This window comes from Leptodactylus fuscus, chromosome 4 (genome assembly GCF_031893055.1).
Source record: "Leptodactylus fuscus isolate aLepFus1 chromosome 4, aLepFus1.hap2, whole genome shotgun sequence".
Classification (NCBI taxonomy): domain Eukaryota; kingdom Metazoa; phylum Chordata; class Amphibia; order Anura; family Leptodactylidae; genus Leptodactylus; species Leptodactylus fuscus.
The window spans coordinates 121637286-121657547 of NC_134268.1; the positions used below are offsets into that span (position 1 = coordinate 121637286).

General features: G+C 40.8%; 1 protein-coding gene across 1 annotated transcript in view; it reads left to right on the plus strand.

The window, feature by feature from the left end:
- Nucleotides 1–2059: 2059 nt before the first annotated feature.
- CTNNAL1 (catenin alpha like 1) overlaps nucleotides 2060–20262 on the plus strand; it is a 180996-nt gene continuing 162793 nt past the window's right edge. The window contains exon 1 of the mRNA XM_075271009.1: nucleotides 2060–2369. Coding sequence (XP_075127110.1) covers nucleotides 2244–2369 — 126 coding nt within the window. The 5' untranslated portion in view covers nucleotides 2060–2243. The remainder of the gene's footprint in view (nucleotides 2370–20262) is intronic.

The following is a 20262-nucleotide window of genomic DNA, read 5'->3' on the forward strand; positions in this document are numbered from 1 at the left end:
AAGGCAAGCACATTTATACAGGAATAAAGTGTTTGATGCACAATTGATGGAAAGTAGTAGAAGCAAATAAACAGATAAGTCCAAAAAATGTATCAGTTCACAGGAAGGTTCTCTGAGTTTTATGATTCCTTTGATCAGTGATGTGGTATCTAGTTGTTGTAAAAGGACATAAAACCATGTGTCATTAATGCAGCCAAATTTTTCTAACAGAGAGCGACCAAATTAAGGTTTCAACTTATGGCACTGTTGTCGACAACAAAAATCTTCACCAAACCAACTATGAACGACGACATAGCCATATATCTAGCACATAACCTAAGCTGACATTAGGTTTACACATGCGAACCCCATAGACTATTTATATAGACTTGCAGGAATTTTCTCTTTGCCAATTTTAGGCGAAATCTGTGGCAGAGTCTCCTATGTAGATGTGAACCTAGTTTGAACCCCACAGAAATGTTTTTACCATAAGGGTCCATGCACATGACTGTGTGATTGCAATCGGATTCTATGATGCATTCAAGTTTATGGGGTTTCCGAATTCATTCCATTAATACAAATAATTATATAACAGGTCCTACTCTTGACATGAATATATCATGGACCGCAGTCAAATATCACACCAAGTGTTAGGCCGCTTTCACACGGTCAGTGTTTGGTCAGTGATTTTGTTCAGTGATTGTGAGGCAAAATTAGGAGTGGAGACTAAAAGGAAAATGTTTGTTGTTGTACCGTGTTAGCCAGTGGGTTGGAAATATAAAAAAACGAAAACTTGGTGATCTTCAGTAGTTGATACCTTTTTAATGGCTAACTCATAATGATGACAAATGGCTAACGTTTCGAAGCGCAGAGGCTCCTTTGTCAAAGCAAATTTAAAAACATTTTTGAAGGATGCATATATATATATATATATACAGAGTAGGCACAAAGGGTGTTAGATTTCAGGAGGGGAGGGGGGGGGGGTGTTAGTAGTTGGTGAGACAATGTAAGCAATTGGTGGAGACATTTGCTAGACATTTCATGTCTTTTTACAGTTGTGAACTGATAAGGACCTGTAAGTGTTTACATTGTCTCCACCAATTACCACATTGTCTCTAGCAAATGTCTCCACCAATTGCTTACATTGTCTCACCAACTACTAACACCCCCCCCCTCCTGAAATCTAACACCCTTTGTGCCTACTCTGTGTATATATATATATATATATATATATATATATATATATATATATATGCATCCTTCAAAAATGTTTTTAAATTTGCTTTGACAAAGGAGCCTCTGCGCTTCGAAACGTTAGCCATTTGTCATCATTATGAGTTAGCCATTAAAAAGGTATCAACCACTGAACATCACCGAGTGGAGACTACACAGAGATCAGGTCTAATAGAAATATTTGTACCTGTTCTGTGTTTTAACCCAGTCCTAGCTCTGGCACATAATCACTGATGAAAATCACTGACCAAACACTGACTGTGTGAAAGCAGCCTCATAGGACTGCATTCGGTGGTAAACTCAGGCCCCAACTGGTGCGAACGGTTAGGCAATGCACATGACCATAAAAAACAGCACAGGGATGTTATCCATGGACCTACTGATTGGAAAAGGATCCTAAGTTTTACTCCCGATCCCATAGACTGGCCAGTCATAGATAGACCCATAGAAAATAATGGCTCATTATTGGGCTGGTTGTGAAAAACATGCTGACAAAGCACATGTACAAGGAGTCTTACTAAATACACATAAGTCCTCTTCAGTCTGCCAGAAATAGCTCTTGAATTAGACAAGTAATAGATGAGGATGTATCCCCTGTCTCTGGTAGAATACAAGTACAGACACACATGTAGAGACACACACATGAATGACGTCTCTGCTCTCTCCATGGCTGCATGGACTAGGAGCCGGCTCTCTGTTTGTTCACCTAGGACAAGCTGACTGGAATTTGAGAAGAATGAGAAAGTTGCAGGCACGCAGTCCATTTTCCTGATGGGCGGAGCAAGGGCGGAGCTGTGAGCGGGAAGGAGGACTGGAGTGTGGAGCGGGTCTCCTCCGCAGCGTGGCTCTGTGGCGGGGATGTCTCCAGTCTTCTACTTCTAGTTTGGAGCCTCTCTTCATTTTCTAGGCGCTCTCCTGTGCCGGACGTATAACGAGAGCTACCGGGAGACGGAGCAGGAAGGGCAGCACGTATCTGTGACTACAATACGGGAGCAGAAGGCACGGACTGTCCCCAGAGTCCCTCCGGAGTCATGGCTACTTCACCGTGCAGCAGCAGTGGGGTCTCCTCGTCGTCTTCCTCCGGCTTCAGCATAGACAGCGGACTGGAAATCAAAACCAAATCTGTGGAGCAGACCCTGGTCCCTCTCATATCTCAGGTAAGGAGAGCTCTGCCAACTCTGGCTGCTAAGTGCATAGGGAGCCCGGGCTTGGGGGTAAAGTCTGGGCTCTTATCAGCCTATAGCTCTGCTCCTGTACTCTCCTGACACTGCCTACTGTACAGCACTGTGTAGGTGAGCTGCTCTGTGTAGTAGCTGAGGTGACTACACTATATAGCAGTGTATTGTGCAGTAGCCTGTACCACTGTGTCAGTCCCTTGATGATGTTACATTATGGGACGTTTAGGACCTCCAGTCAGTTCCATGTTATCCATCTGTTTATGTATGTAGCATGGTGATGTCACTGTTTCATTTCTAGGCTCCCTCCTGCTGGAGGCTGCTGTTTGTACGTGTAGGCAGTTGTGGTCATGACATACATAGGCACTAGGGTCAGTCCCTTGATACAGGATGACATATGTAGTTTCTCAGATGCAGCTGATTATATGTGTGGTACAGTGTGTGATTTGGGTTATCTTGTATGATATCTGTAGTATCTCCTGTGTTCTGTTTATATACCAGAAGATGCTACTGTATCACATGCATAGGATCTCACGTCACTCCTCAGCTACACATAAGCTGTATAATGGGGTGATGGGACTATGATATGCTGTACATGGAAACTGCTTCTGGTCTAGTTATGTAACTGCTTGTATGTGTGCCAAAGAGTGTAGCATGTTTGTTTACTAGGTGATATACATAGGATTTCCTATCAGCCCCTGTTCGTACAGTTGTTTATATGTAAGACACAGTGTGTAAATGAGTGATACTACTGTGTGGCAAATATGTGAGTCCTTGTTATACAACTGTTTATATGCTTATGTCAAACAGAGTTGTGTCATTGTATGGCATATAATGGATCTATTGTCAGTCCCTGTTATCCAGCTATTTATGTGTTGTATTATGTGTTACAATATGATATACATGTGATCTACAGCCCCTTGTAGATTATATTCAGCATGTAGTTCCATGTGCTGCAAGGTGATGTGACTAAGACATGCGTAGGATTTCTACCTACTATCACATACTGTATATAAGCAGCTGTATAATAATGGACTAAATGGAGATCCTGTGTACTGTTGTCATATTGTAACATCACAGTGCTTCACCTAATATACATATGAACAGCTGTATAGCAGAGCGCTGTGTTTAGTATGGTGGTGTTGCTGTATTACATACATTTGAGACTTCAACTCATGCAACATGTAAGGTTCTAACCTGTCTTTAACATATTGGTAGTTTAGAGGTACCAAATGTCTATTCTGCAGCTTTGTGTAAACTTATGGCTATATGTCTCTATGGAATATGACATCACATAGTAGCTTATCCACCTAGTGTAGCCAGTGGTCTGACTATGTTGAGTTGCAACTTGGCTACTATGCTATGGGATACTGTAGCCATACTTCAATACTGTCAATATCAAGGCAACATAACAAGCAGCTTAACAATCATCCTATGCTGGAACACCGTACGGTGTCTGTAGGGCTGCCGGTGGCTGTTGTCACCATGTATTGCTAATTTATGTTATGTTCACATAATCGTTTGTGTTTCTGTTTCTGTCCTTTGGATTTACACGCATACCCGAAAGCCAGAGACCCTGTAGCTTAAAAAAGCGGCTACACATGTAAGACCAGTGGACCAAGCTTGGTTTTCTGCCAGGCAGATACCTGCAGTCCTTGCTGGACTTTTTCTCTCTACCAGTTTTTGGCAGATTCTGCAGCAGTCTCCTCCGGAGACTCCAATGTAAATGTGACTCCAACCTTAATTGTTTATGCCTTTCTAATATCAGGGTGCCGTACAGTACAGTACATATGTGCTGTGGCAGCAGGCTAACATCAGCATCATGTCTGACCAGCATGTTTATCATAGCCATGTATGACAAAAGACATCAGTGTTATTTTCAGTCAGGAATATGACTTGAGAGTTTTTATACACTTTTCCTAATAACCAAACCATTCTGGTGTATAAAGTACTTTCTTATTTGGTCACTGAATAAATATGCATAAGTCATACGCTTCCCAGAAAAGTCTATGGGCAGGAACAGAATATCAGAGAACATGTAGTCTTGAAAGGAAGTTATACAAGAGCTAACTCCTAATCTGATGGTCCATAGATGGGATTCTTTGGAGTTGTGCAATTCTCTCATTGTTCTCAGTTCTCCATTTGTCTGTAGTAAACAATGAATGTAGGCAAGTGCATGGCTCTGGCAGAGAAAAACATTTAGACTGGTGGTTTAGCTTCTCATTTATGTAATAGTCTTTATCTTTATTGTTAAAGGCATTTAGTATTACTTAGTGTCCTCTATTGGGTTCCAATTGATCAGATCTCATAGTGATGTAAACATAATAATTGTAGTATCTACTTATGTGGGACAAGTATTTGGCTCTCTCTACTGTAGAAAAGAATGTTGTCAACAAAGGGTTTTTGAAAACTACAAATAATGATGACCTATCCTATCCAAAGAATAGCTCATTAGTGTCAGATTGGTTGGGTTCAGACACATCAGTCCTCTGTTTAGTGACAAGATCAGATTCCAATCACTTAAAGGGAACCTAAGTGGAACTGCAGTGACACAACCACTATACAGACACTGGAGCTGTCTGCTTCTTGCTCCATTCTCTATGTATCTGCTCCTGAGAACAACTAATTTGTGGGGGTATTGGTGTGAGACCTATTCTGATCAAATATTGGTAACTTTGTTTTTTGAGTAGCAGCAGAGGAGGCCTTAAATTAAAAATATATTTATGTATGCATACAGAAGTAATGTTGCGTAGTTGGGAATGATGCAGCCTGTCACTGACTTCAGCAGTATTTCGCTAATACGATAGGTTGTAGTGGTCTTTTTATGGCTGCAGCCTCTCTTTATACAAACTGGTGGAGACAGGAGCTGTGATACAGGTGCAACTAGAAGGAAAGTAGTGAGTATATGTTTTTAAGACCTCCCCAGCTGCCCTACTAAAAAAAAAAAAAACAAAACCTGTGACTTTCTTTGGCATAGATGGGTGAAAAGTTCAGCATGCGGCCCTGTGTAATTCTGACGCACATGAGTGTACCAAGATTAAGAGGCTTGGAACCTCTTAATAATTCAGGTGAATCTTGCACCAGTGGGATAATAAGTTAAGACTGGCGTAGGAAACCCCCAGCATAAATTAATTTCTTCCCTTTGTGTTTCGACACTTGCTCTCTGCCTGATGTTAATTTATGATTTATTAAAATATTATGCTTGTTTATTTTTACATACAGAGGCTGACAAACCTGCTCATACACAACTAGGCTGTTTTAACAGTAGTGTTTAGGGGAATGTTCACGCTACAGTTATCGGGGTTCATTGCTGTATTATTATTATTATTGCTGTGTTAAAGGATAACAGCAGTGGAAGTAAACATTAGTAGAGTAATGGACAAAGATGGAGCCCCCTCCGTCTGTGTCCGTTCCCATTGCCTCTAGCATGGCGAACATTTTCTTTATTTGTGTTTTACTTTTGTAAAAGACTTCTTCTTAAAAAAAAAAAAAAAAAAATATCCCTCATGTTTTTACCAGATGAAGAGACCTCCTTATGACTCCGTTGTTTAATGTCCATTGCTCTCGTCCTGTAACGAATGATAGCAGCGGACATTAAATAATAATAGTGTGAAGCCTTCCCGAGTCCATTGTTTTTATCCAACAGAGGATCGTGCCAACAGACTGTAAAGCTGATAGTAATGGAATGTGCTCTGTTAGTATCACTCATCATCTTCTTTGCTTTCAACATCATGCGTTTTTTTCCTTCCAACAAAAAAAGGAAACTGAAATTTAAATTTATTTAAAAATAAACAAAAACACACACATTAAACTTCCTTGTGTCTGAAAAGCCCGGTCTACAAACATTTAATAATAATTTTTCTTTACAGCAAATCCTGTAGATGAGGAAAAAGAAATTATAAAAGAGCTAAACTGCTGTTTTTTTTTCCACCCTTTTGCTTCCCACAAAATTTTAACGAAAAGTGATCAAAGCATCAGCCTTCCCTAAAACAGTATAACTACCGTGACAGCACTGGGCGGTACTGTCAGGGACCAACTGTTTCACTCTAAGTGTGAGAAGAAGCACTATCTGAGATTCTTCCTCTCAACCGCAGTCAGGCTGTATAATCAACATTAGGCTAAGGGTGAATTCACACTGAGTAAACGCTAGCTTATTCTGAACGTAAAACACGTTCAGAATAAGCGGCGTCTAAAGCAGCTCCATTCATTTCTATGGGAGCGGGGATACGAGCGCTCCCCATAGAAATGAATGGGCTGCTTCTTTCACTCCGTGCAGTCCCATTGAAGTGAATGGGGAGTGCCGGCGTGTACGCTCCGGCATGAGCAGAGCTTGCCGTATACGAGTATAAGACGCACCTAGGTTTTAGAGGAGGAAAATAGGGGAAAAAAAATTTTGAAGCAAAAAATGGTAAAATGTTTAATATATGGGAGTTGTAGTTTTGCAACAGCTGCAAGGCCACATTGACAGGTGACCCTGCAGCTGTACGGGGACGCATAGAGTGTTTTTTTTTTGCGGGGCCAGAAGTACTTTTTAGTTATACCATTTTGGGGAATATCTATTGCTTAGATCACCTTGTATTGAAAAAAAACCCGGTGGTTTATGATATGTGATTTTCTACTTTTATATATATATTCTAGGGACAGGAGGTGATTTAGAACTTTTATTTATTTTATATTTTTATTATATATTTTTAAAGCTTTTTTTTTTTTTTTTTACTATTTTATTCCCCCCCGGGGGCTTGAACCTGCGGTCGCTTGATTGCAAGTCCCATAGACGGCAATACAACTGTATTGCCGTCTATGGGACATTCTGTCTATTAGTATTACGGCTGGTCATAGAGACCAGCCGCAATACTAATACAGCAGTGACAGGCCTGGGAGCCTCAATAGGCTCCCGGCTGTCACCCGAACAGGTCGGCTCCTGCGATATCGCCGCGCAGGAGCCGGCCTGCAACTTTACAGGTACGGGCCGGTGGGGACCGGCCCCGGGGGAGAAGGGGCCACTGATACTGACCCGGCATCCGCTGTACTAGAGAGGCGGATGCCGGCACGGGATAGACGCCGGGGCCTGAGACATCGCTGCACTCCTCTGCCCTGCATGAAGCCAGCGGCGGGGGGACGGAGGAGCGGAATAGCATCGCCCCTGCTGCTGCTGGCTTCATGCAGGGCAGAGGAGCGCAGCGATGTCTCAGGCCCCGGCACCTGTAATGGCGTCTATCCCGTGCCGGCATTCACCTCTCTATTACGGCGGGTGCCAGGCGCTACATTCAGACTATAAGACGCACCCTTCTTTTCCCCCAAAATTTTGGGGAAAAAAAGTGCGTCTTATAGTCCGAAAAATACGTCATGTGCATGGGGCCTAATACTAGCATTTCCTACTCCATTCTCCATCTCTTGTGTGCTGGAGTGACTTACTCCTAATTTATCAAGAAGCATCACTTTGGCACATCCTTGATATGTAGTTAAATATGCCAATAGGATTTCAGCCCTATTCTGCGTGGTGCAAGAATAGCACAGTTTGTGACATTGCTAACAGAAAAGGCTGGGGCAAAGTTCTGTGCTGCATTATAACTTAACACTTTAAATGTCAAGCTAAACTTTGCTAGATCTAGATTTGTGCCTCTTCTGATGAACATATAATTCTTCTTGTTTTGACTGTTTCGGAACGGTTCTGAGAGTGAATAGAATTGACTTTTCTGTACTCTCTTCTCATGTAATATGAAGGAAAATAGGGCTTAGTTAATATTTTCATTAAGAAAAGAATAGCCGGTAGCATGAGAAAAACATTTCTTCCTTATAACTTGCGCTTTGAATAAAATGTCATATTTCTTACGTAAATGTCTTGTTATAGAAGTATCTTGCAGTTAAATCACATAATAATGGGTTTTTAATGACTCTGGATTCAAGGCGAGGCTTGTCTGGAAGAAGTGTAGTGAATCCGTAGGGTGTGTGAAAGAACTTTGTTCAGGAAATCACTGAGTAGCACAGTTACACTTGTAACGTTTGATCATATCCTAGATCTCATCCTGGTGTCTGGGCTTTTAAAGTGACAATGTAAGACAGGACACATAAACCGAAGGAAGGATGACTGTCCCAGTACTTATAAATGGAACAAGTCTCAGTATGAGTATACAGACAAGCATGGCCAAAATAGGAGAGAGCAACAGAGTTGTACTCTGGGACACTGTATAGCTAGGCTGTCTTACTACCATGTATAGATATCTTTCTAGTGGTTACTCAACAGATACAACACAGTTCTGTAGAAAGTGGTTCCTTTATTTCAAGTGGAAATGAAACTGAAGGAAGAATTTCCACTCTTGCTGGCATACGCTGCAATGTCTACATTATTGGTCAGTCTCTATCAGGATTTATTGTACTAATGGTGGGGAGTACAAAGTCAGTCTATATATGTACTAGATTTATCAGATTTATGTACCACTGGCTCATTCTGTGTGCTAAATTTAATGCATCTTTAGATACTTTTATAGAACTTTGCATCACCCTGATTGGATTATTAATGACCAAATTTAGTTGCTTGTTATTAAGACACAACTCTTTCAGTAAAAGATGTTGTCCTACTTAAATTAAAAGCTTGTTTGGGGTAGGGTGTCTAAAAAAATAAATAAATAAAACTGCCGGAAGTGCAGATTCCTGTGGTGTTGGTGCCGCCAATTAATGGCCTTATTGGTCGCATGGTAGATACTGATGATGTATCAGATATGATGTCACTGGTACCCAATGTGTGAACATTAAGGGCAATAACTGGCAGTCGCCTCTGTACATCTGGCACTGGCAGACGGGACTGGATGGAAAGGGGAGATATGTGGCTTAACCCAAGGACTGCAGGTAAATGTAGTATCACTACTTTTTAAAATTATTTACCTCTACCCCCTGCCCAAACTAGTTTTTCATTTCGTCTGGTAAACCCACTAATAGGTATGGTCACATCTCCTGATGTTAAGTCTGTTCAAATTTTTTTGGACCAAAGGTAAAATCACAGTATCCATCACCCAACCCATTTTTAGTAAAATCAAGTGAATCCTATTATAGTACAGTACAGCCGCAATACTGCCTTGAACTGAATATTATTTGAAATTTGTAGCTAGGGACATGCTGCCTGACATCCCTTTTGAAGAGACTCTGGGCTGTATGTTCATAGTAACCACAGTGTCAGACCGGACTGAAATGAGCGGTACTGTACTGATAAGTATAGCAGCAGTCCATTCTTGTTGTCGGTGATCTTAGGCTGCAGTATGTCAATCCATGTTGTATAGATTTGTAATACTACATCCATAAAAATCTGACCTGTGTACATCAATATGCCTATGAATTCATACAATCTAAGATCTGCTTCTAGGGGGGAGTACAGTGCTGTGCAGAGGCACCATATGGCAGCACATAGATTCTGTAATAGGGTACTGTAGGGACTCTTTACCACCATGTAGTTGGTTTATTCCTTGTAAATGCTCTATGCTAGATGGCAAAAAATGAAAACTATTCCTGTTGGGATGTCAGGGAGACCTCTTTAACAACTTATCATTCTTTTATTTTTATTCAAGTGCTATGTACTGTTTTGGCCTTATTGACTTATAATTTATCAGTGTTAGAAGCTACGCTTGTTCTTGAGGAAAAAAGAAATCAAATATGTTACAGCATTTTAGTGTTTTATGAAAAGGCCTTTTTCCCCTGTGTCAGCATTTCTTGCTGAAGAGCTATCAAAATATAGTAAAAAAGTACGATGTGGAGAGCGTTGTATCGTCACAGCAGACATATACATTTTTACAGAAAATCTGAAATTGTTTAGTGCGACTTTTCTCAAGAATATATTCCTACCTTGTTTGTGGAGATCATCCCTTCTAGCAGGGGTAGGGAACCTTCGGCTCTTCAGTTGCTGTGAAGCTACAACTCCGAACATGCTCCATTCACTTGCATGGGAGTTCCAAGAACAGAAGAGCGAGTATGCATGCTGGAAGATGTAGTTTTGCAACAGCTGGAGAGCTGAAAGTTCCTCCTTACCCCTGACTTATAGTAACATGTTTTGTGAGTTTGACTATGTACTCTGACTTTTATGTGTTCTTTCTAACATTACCTATAATGTGAAAGGCAAAAGGACTTTTACAGGAAGTTTGCTTTCCCAGTGTTATGGTCATACTACACATAGAAAACCAGCATGATGTAGACAACCAAGTTATAATTTCTGATAACTCTTGTCTTACATTCTTTTAAACCTCTTTATTTCAACATGGAAAGGTGGACATCCACTACAAAGAAAGCTCCAGCCAATAAATGGTGACCATAAGAAATAAAGTAATACTGAGCCCTCCAGAGCAGCAGACTCCACCCTTTGCAAGAGACCCATTGCTATGGTCTTTATATGCCCTTATTTTTTCTCTTCATAGGTTTAAATGAAAGTGTAATTGTTCTCCCAGTAGTGTAAACAATCCCTTGACATTTGCTTGCAGTCAACATTTGGTGGCCATCTTGCCAGTACAATCACTTTGATATGTAGCCTGCTATACTGTTACCATTGCAATAATGACTTCTACTGTAACATTGTCACCCGTGTTTACGTTGTCTTTTTGAAGAGCAATAGTTCATGCTAGCTTCACATCTGTGCACACTAAAACTATAATAGGGTTGCAGCATGTCAGTTATACCTATAGAAACGCTGGCGGTTTCCCAGTAGGTATAGTTGAAACGGTCTGCAGAGGAAACCTCTGTGAACTTCTGTCTAAAGCGCTGCAGCATGATGTTTGCCACCGTGGTTTTTCCTGCAGCGCTTTTTTGCTGCGGGAAACCACGTGGGACGTGGGAGCTAATGTAAGTGTTTTACCCAATAAATTGGTTTATATTTGTTGCACCGTTTGCCAGGTACAACTAAATCTCTCTCTTCATTGTTTACAGCTGGTTGTCTAGTTTACAGACCTACTTGCAGGTTGGAATGATGACTGCCCCAGGACATATTCTCTTCCTCTCTCTGAATACTGCTTTCAGATTCTGAGCCCTGATAAGTTTTTTAATTAAGTTTCATAATGGCCAATTTCTCTGGTTCCTATGGGAAATCACCGTTTCCCATATATATATCTGTATAATCCGTATCCGTATAATTGACATGCTTAAATTTCCAAGACTGCGCCAGTTTTGGGAATCGTGGCGTGTCTGCATCGTGGTTTTTACTGCAAAGTGGGCATTGCATTCTCGAGAATCCCATCCTCTTTGCTCTGACTGTAAAACGCCGCAATTTTTTTCTGTGGTGTTTCTGCCATGAATAAATTGCAGCGTTTACGCCACGTGGGGCCCCAGCCTAAATTGTGGTGGTGGTTTTTTTTCATGTATTGTCTTGTTTCTTTGTAGATACTTACGGTATGTGTTTATATAATACATATTTTTAGAAAAAGGCCTTATTACTGAGGACTGTAGGATGGACCTAGCTTATTGAGCTGGTACTGAGTATGCTTTATGGGCCTTGCTTCTGAAAGCTTTTTCGAGAGGGAATTTGTGTAGTTAGTCGGCTATGTGCACATTTCAGTGCTTGAAGCTTATAAATAAATGGCAGGCTGTATTTCTGAAGCAGTCAGATGCTGCTGACATGTACATGCAGACTGTAAATAATACTCGCCAATGTTCTTAAGTGCTGCAGTACATATTTACTACCGTACTGCTGAATGCCTTCCATAACTATATCCGTTTTAGACACGGTATCTGGTTTACACGTCTACAGGTATATTAATATCTAGGAAAAAGAGCAAGTTGTTAATTTTAATTGTCAATGGTGATTACTTAAAGAGCTCTCCATTGGGATTCCCTACAATCTGGTTTAAAAAAAACAGGCCACAAATTCCCTTTAAGCTACAATTTTAAGTATACTGGAGATGTGAAAACCTTTTATCTGGATTTAACAAAAAATGTTTTGTGTATTTGTTTACATGCTGGAGACTCCTTTTAGTTGCAGTGGTATTGGTACTACAACTATGGTGAATGTACTTGAATGGAACACCACTATTGTTGGCGTCAATGATCCGCCTATATTCAGCAAATTGCTGTCGTCGAAGGTTTGCCTGCTCCGGCATTTCAGCAGCTCTTAAGCTGTCCTGATGCTGAACTTGTTCCTCATGGGGTGCCTGTGATTGTTCCGTCATCTCAGTAGCTCTCTGAGATGCCATATAATGAACGTGTTGTTGGCGTTGATGATCCACCTGCTTCGGCGTTTCGACAGCTATCAAGCTGGCCTGCCATTGAACTCATTCCTCGCGCTGTGCCCGTGATTGTTCTGGCATCTCAGCAGCTCACTGGGAAGCCATATAATGAGCGTGTTGTTGGCATTGATGATCCGCCTGCGCCGGCGTTTTGGCAGATGTCAAGCTGGCCTGCTATTAAACTCGTTCCTTGCGCTGTGCTTATGATTGTTCCGGCATTTCAGCAGCTCACTGGGACACCACATAATGGTGGTCTGTTCATAATTCATGTACCATAAATGGTCATTTTATAAAGAAATGCTTATATACTGATCAGTACAGAGTAATCAATATAGTATACAGAAATGCAGCGTGATCAGTAACATCCAATAGATGTACAACAGGAGATATATACAGACTGATCAGTAAGACATTAACCCTGTCATATCACATTAACACGATACTATGATTTTGTGGGAAAAACGTGTGTGCTATTAAACTCTTCATAGAGATTGATGATAGATTTAAAACTATTTTTTTTTTTGATGGACACAAAAGTATGGTATACTACGTTTTTGTATCCTTCAGGAAATCTGACAAAGGATCCATTTAAAGCTAAAAGAGAGGAATGCATTTAAATTCTCTCTCTCAGGGCATAGTGATGTCGTGTCACACAATATAAACATATTTTATGATGCTATACAGGTGCAATATTAATTTTTGGGATAATTTTTCCCTAAAAGACACACACAATTATTTGATGTTTCTCTAATTTTAGTTAATGAAAAGGGGGTAGACTAAGAAACAAGGACATATTTCACCTTTGAGCCTTCATTCATTACTTCACAACTTAAAGAGGTTGTCTACTTTCAGACCAATATTGAGACAAATGTTATAGTTTGTATAATAAAAAGTTGTATAATGTTCCAATATACTTTCTGTGTCAATCTCTCACAGTTTTCTAGATCTCTGCTTGCTGTCATTCATTCTGCTTACCTCTAGTCGATTAAAGTATTACCATGGTCATGTGATTTACGGTCCATGGTCATGTGATGCATACACAGGTTTACAGCTGATTACCAGGCAGATGTTTGATTACTGTGCTGTGACTATAATGACCTGTACGCTTGTGTTCTCATCAGATGACCATAGACCATAAATCACATGACCATGGTCGGACTTTTATCTACTGGAAGTCAGAATGCATGATAGCAAGCAGAAATCTAGAGGAACCGTGAGGAATTGATACAGAAAGTATATTGGAAAATTGTATATCCTTTTATTGTACAAACAATAACATTTGTTTCTGAAAGTGGCCAGCTCCTTTAACACTATCACTCCAAGGGGGTCTCTGGAAATGTTGTATCTCCAGTAGCCAGATCAATTTTCACAGTGTTGAAATGCACAAATCAAATCTAAATTGCAACATTAAAAAAGCATCCAATCCCCCCCATACCTATATTTTTTTCTTAAAGTAGACACCTGCAGCATTGTCTCAATGCCACTTGGTACTGTATACGAACAGGCACCTTCATACAATTTTGATTTAAAGTGAATGTTTTATGAAAAAATGCAAAGTTGCTAAAAGCGGAAACCAAACAAAAAATTACATGCACCAAACCTCCTAAAAATAAGAATTGAGCATGTGCAGAGTTAATTCATATCACTATGGCCTACACCCACATGCACGTGTCTTCAGAAAAATCACCAGAACCGGAAGGAACAAAAATCTGCTTTGAAACTGGAAATGTTAAAAAAAAGTATCATCCTATAAAACGTAGGGATTACACACCATAAAAAGTAAGTGAGCCCCTAAAACCTATATATTTTTTGAAAGTAGACAACCTGAAGATTACAAATGTGTTAATGGGTCATCAATAGCCACGTCCACCTTCATTTCAACACAAATAATTTTTTGAAAAAAATTAATACAAACACATATTTGCACCTAAAACTCATGTTCAATCTCAGATTCATATACAAAATACATTTAAAATAATAGCTTATGGTGTATACAATGTGTATATATACTATACGTACCGCAAACATCAACTACAACAAGAGCTCAGACTTCCAAAAATACTAATACAGAAGACAGTCAGGATTTTGCTGTTATTCACTAATATGTTAAAAATCTATAGTGCACCTAGCAGACTATGACTTTTTTTCAGATTACATAGCATACCGTATATAAAAATACAATTTAATAATTCATGTATACAACCACCTTCATGCAACTTTGCAGCAAACAGAGATTGCAAGCAAAAATTGCACAAAAATTCAAATTTCCCACTAAAGTGTGACTCAAGCAATCTGTTTCTGTAAACAAAATGTACTGTCCAAAAAACTGCAATATGTGAGTTCATACAGACCATACATGTATATATTTACAGGGGCGGGTTACATAGTTACATAGTAGATGAGGTTGGATAGAGACATTAGTCCAACAAGTCCAACCTATAACCCTACAATCCCTACAGTGTTGATCCAGGGGAAAGCAAAAACCCCCATGAGGCTCATGCCAATTGCCCTATTTCAGGGGAAAAAATTTCTTCTCAACTCCAAATCTGGCAGTCAGTATAAAAACCTGGATCAACGTGTCCTTAAAATCTAGAGTCCATAACCTGTTATATTTTTCTATTCAAGAAAGGCATCCAGGCTCTCTTTGAACTTGTTTAATGAATCCACCATCACCACTTCCTGGGGCAGAGAGTTCCAGAACCTCGCAAAAGTCCCTGATAACCCCCCTCCTGGGGTCACATACAGGTTATGCACTGATGATGTTGATGATTCATTATCATTGTGCATGCTGCAGGGCTGCTCTTTCCCCCTCCCCTTCTGCTACAGTTCATTGTTACTTCCTGAGACAGGAGGGGGGGACGACGACACTTTAGAGCCCTATATCTCTGTTCTGCATCAAGATATCTTGATGCTTTAAAATTCATTTTAAAGAGGAGAATCCTCTTTAAAATGATGCCATGCTTTTCATGATAGAACTTATAGTTTTGGAAGGGCCACATGGTGGCTCAGTGGTTAGCACTGCAGCCTTGCAGCGCTGGAGTCCTGGTGTTCAAATCCCGCCAAGGGCATAAAACCATCTGCAAGGAGTTTGTATGTTCTCCCCGTGTTTGCATGGATTTCCATCCCATATTATAAAAGACATACTGATGGGGAAAAAAATGTACATTGAGATCTCTATGTGGGGCTCACAATCTACATTTAAAAAAAAAAAAAATTATAGTTTTGGAGCGATTCACTGTTGAAATGCTGTCGGGAATTGAAACCTGCAGTTGGATCTCAATGCCAAATAGTGTATTCAACAGTGAATCGCTCCAAAACTATAAGCTCTATCATGAAAAGCTTGGTAACATTTTAAAGATGTGATTCTCATCCTTATTGATACCATTTTGGGCAAGGTCTGATGGTTCGATCACTTATTTTTCCATATTTTTGTATGTGACAAAAAGTTGAAAAAACAGCCTATGGAGGATCTCGCCTAGCCACAGCCACTTTTACCTAGCCTCTAGCCTACCTGGCCTTGCCACGGGCAAAACTGCGATCACCTTCTTACCTTTTTCCGTCCGCTCTCACCCTGAGAGAGGGACCGGGTCTTATAGGATAATATGAGACAAGCTTTTTAAAGTTTTATATTTATTAACCCAAGTGGCTTGATACTAGACAACCAACATACATAGAGGTATATGCTTGCGAATACAAACTTATATGGTTACCCAGTTGGGTCTCCGGAATTCACCTCATGAAATCCAGGGCACAGTCCTTTAGAGTCCATAAGTAGTTAGATTCCATAAGTAATCCTTAGGTGGTAAGGGTTTGACTATGCCATTAGCAGAATAGTCCAGGGTGCATGGTATCTCCATAGGCAAGAGAGACCTTAGTCCAAGGGATTGGCTTTCACAGCATCACAGCACTTCGTGACACATCCCAGCAGTCCAGGAAGAACAACAATAGCCTTGCTACAGCATTCCCCATCACCTTGCTACAGCGTGTAGTAGAACCATCCTAAAGACAAGCCTGGGAACTTTCAATAGGCTCCTGGCTGTCATGACTGCTGATTGCCGCCCTCCGATGAAGTTCTGGAGGGTGTCAATCGAGTAAGATGGCGGTGCCCATAATGCCTGTGCTCATTAGACGTTGCAGTCACGTTTTTCCACGGCATCTAAAGTGTTACCTGCTGCAGTCGATGACTGCAGCAATTGCAGCAGTCAGCGGCGGTGCTCACTTTATTATACAGCCGGCATACAGCCTGTATGAAGAGAGCTCAGCTCCTGAGCCTCCTCCATACACCCCTTCACACCTAATAAAGTACATGTATGTGATTTTGCGTGAAGGGGTTAAGTCTGAAGTTCTTGTTTAGAAACTCTGACTGTATAATCATGATATGAAAATGATCCTGCTGTATATGGTTAGGAACAACTAGCAATATTGTATAAATAGGTAACTAGTTTGTATATTTACTTCATAGCAATCAGTCACTAGAGTTTTAATGAATTTGAGGAGCTTTACTGCTTCTGACCAACTATGGATGTTTTCTGTTTATGAAGTAGTTGTAGTCGGACTGTGGAAAAATGGCAGAGTTGGATTCTGTGGTTTCACCTATGAATTTCACAACCCTGCTTTTGCTGCTGAAATCTCTCTGCTCACTACAGGTACACTAAAAGGAAGTAGTCAGTCAGTGTAGGTGGGGAAAGTTTACATTTAGCTCATGACTATAACTGGATCTCTGGCATTTTTAATATCAGAATTATACAGCCATGCAGAGATGGGTTTTCAAAGCAAATACAGAAGCCTTTTTCAGAGATGTAGTAATGTGGGAGTTCTGTGTTGTGTAATCTGGTGAGAGATGAATGTAGGAAATGTTATAAAATAATAAAATATGGATTACTTACCTGTAGAATCTACTGCGGCTCCAACTGCATCTCTCACTAGCTCCCAATCAGTTTTTGTTTACAGGACTGCAGTGATGACAATGCGTTGTCTACATATTGCCCGTCTCTGACCTCGATTCTTCAAGACCAAGTGAGTAGTGATAGCTATGCTTGCTTAACCTTATTCATCTTATTCATCCTATTATTCAGAAGTAATTTTTTTGTCCCTAACACGTCGGAATAGCCTTAAAAAAGGCTGTTCGTCTCCTACATTTAGATGTCTTCTCCGCGCCATTATTCCATAGAAATACCGGTTTTCGACGATATGCAAATGAGTTCTCTCACAGCGCTGGGGGCAGGCCGCAGCACTCAAAATGCACTGGGGGTGTCCCCAGTGCTGCCAGAGAACTCTCCAGCGCTGCCTCCATCTTCTTCAGGAACATCCTCTTCCTGTGTCTTCTTCTGGCGCAGGCTTTTATTATTTATTTATTTATTACGCTTATTTTTATAGCGCCATCATATTCCGCAGCGCTTTACAAACATTGACAGTTACTGTCCCATATAGGGCTCACAATCTATATTCCCTACCAGTATGTCTTTGAAGTGTGGATGGAAACTGGAGTACCCGGAAGAAACCCGGGGAGAACATACAAACTCCTTGCAGATGTTGTCCTTGGCAGGATTTGAACTCAGGACTCCAATGCTGCAGTACTAACCACTGAGCCAGCGTGCTGCCCTTTTGAAACTTGTAGGCCTTGGACAGAGCGTACTGTGCGTAAGTGGCCGGCGAGCATGTGCAGTCGGCTTTGCCCTAGAAGTTAGACCGTCAGTGCCGGAAGAAGACGCGTGAAGAGAATGTTCCTGAAGAAGATGGAGGCAGTGTTGGAGAGTTCTCTCGCAGCATTGGGGACACCCCCAGTGCTGTTTGAGCGCTGCCCCAGCATACTGCAAGAGAACTCATTTGCATGCCGGCGAAAACTGGTATTCTACGGTAATTCTAATGAATTCAGCGCTTTCCCGGTACTGTAGCGCTTTACAGTCCGAAGGGCGTTTCTGACACCGTATATGCGGCGCTATTTTGCGGCCACCGCAAAATCACGGTCGCAAAATAGCGCCGCGTATATGGTACCGGCTCCCATTGAAAACAATGGGAGTGTATACGTCCCACAAAAGCTCCCGAGGTGTCTACGTACCACATTACGAGCCAAAATACTCTGTGTGAACCCAGCCTAAGAATGATGCATCCAAGTTTGGTGCTCTCTAGTACGGTTGGGTAATTTTAAGTCTGCTCACTCAGTGGATATGAACTTGCTGACATGGATCATTACACTTATTTTGCCATGCCATTCTTTCTCCCACTGCTATGCAGTACAGTATATGTCACTAATTGTATGCTGTCCAATCAGGATTGCTGGTATGTAAATGGCCAAAACCAAAATTCAGTGGCATGACATGGCCTATAAAAATGGGAGTGTCCTAATATAGTAGTTTATTAACCATAATCATTAATGGACCAAAATGTAATGTACTTTTATTAAAGGGATCCTATCACGTAGGAGTAGCCTTAAGAAAGGCTATTCTTCTCCTACCTTTAGATGTCTTCTCCGTGCTGCCTTTTGGTATATAATCTGGTTTTCATCGGTATGCAAATGAGTTCTCTTGCAGCACTGGGGGCAGTCCTTAGCGCTCAAACAGCACTGGGGGTGTCCCCAATGCTGCGGGAGAACTCTCCAGTGCGCCTCCATCTTCTTCAGGAACGGGTCTTCTTCCGGCGGTGGCTTCAAACTTCTAGGCCTAGGGCAAAGCCGACTGCGCATGCCCGCCGGCCACAAGAAAATGGCCACTTAAACAGTATTTTGTAATTGTACTTGATCATGATAGAAATGGTTTCCAGTATTTGAAGGAGAACTTTAGCACACCGAAAACTGAGGCTAAAATAAAGGCCGGAATTTTTATTGGGTCCAAAATCAACAAAGTAATGCGATGACACATTCAAAACAAAGCTCATCCATCTGGACCTTGCAGCTTGGGATGCATTTGTGCTAGTAGTGCAGAACTTCCTTGGGAACAGACTAGGTGAAAACTCTGCTGAATTAGTAGACAACATGCTTACAGCACATAGACAACTTGGCTGCCGAATGTCATTGGAAAATGCATTTCTTACATTCACATCTTGACTTTTTTCTTATCCAATTTGGACACATAAGTGACGAACATGGAGAGCAGCTCCATAAAGATATTTCTACAATGGAAAACGGATAGCAAGGCTGCTGAAGTCCTAGCATGATGGGGGTGACTACGGCTGGTTTTTGCAACCGGAAAATATGACCGTTCACAAAAGCAGATGCCTGAAGCACTTTGAACAGTCCTGGGCCTTGCTCAAGTAAGACTTTTAAACTGAAAAACGAGACTTTTTGATTTTTGTTATTCCATAACATTTTCATACAATGTTTACTTTTTTTTTTTTTTTTGTGTGATGAATCGAAAAAATAACCAAAGCCTCACATCAACCAGGATAGCAGACGTGATTTTGATCACATTGGTTATTTCAGTTGGTTTATTACAATATAGCCAAACCTAGAAATGGGAAATATATAAGAAGTACTTCTACTTCTACCTTCTGCTCAATTCACTCATGCTTTTTGCTCAATAAATCTCGACAAAATCTGCAGCAAAAAAGAGCTACGTTTTCTGCAATTTAGGACCTTATCCTTAGAGGGAAAAAACATCATAGAATGTAAATAAAACTTTGTTAGGTTATTCATATTTTCTTATAGAATAGCTTGTATCATATGGTTGCAGTGTTTTTTTTTC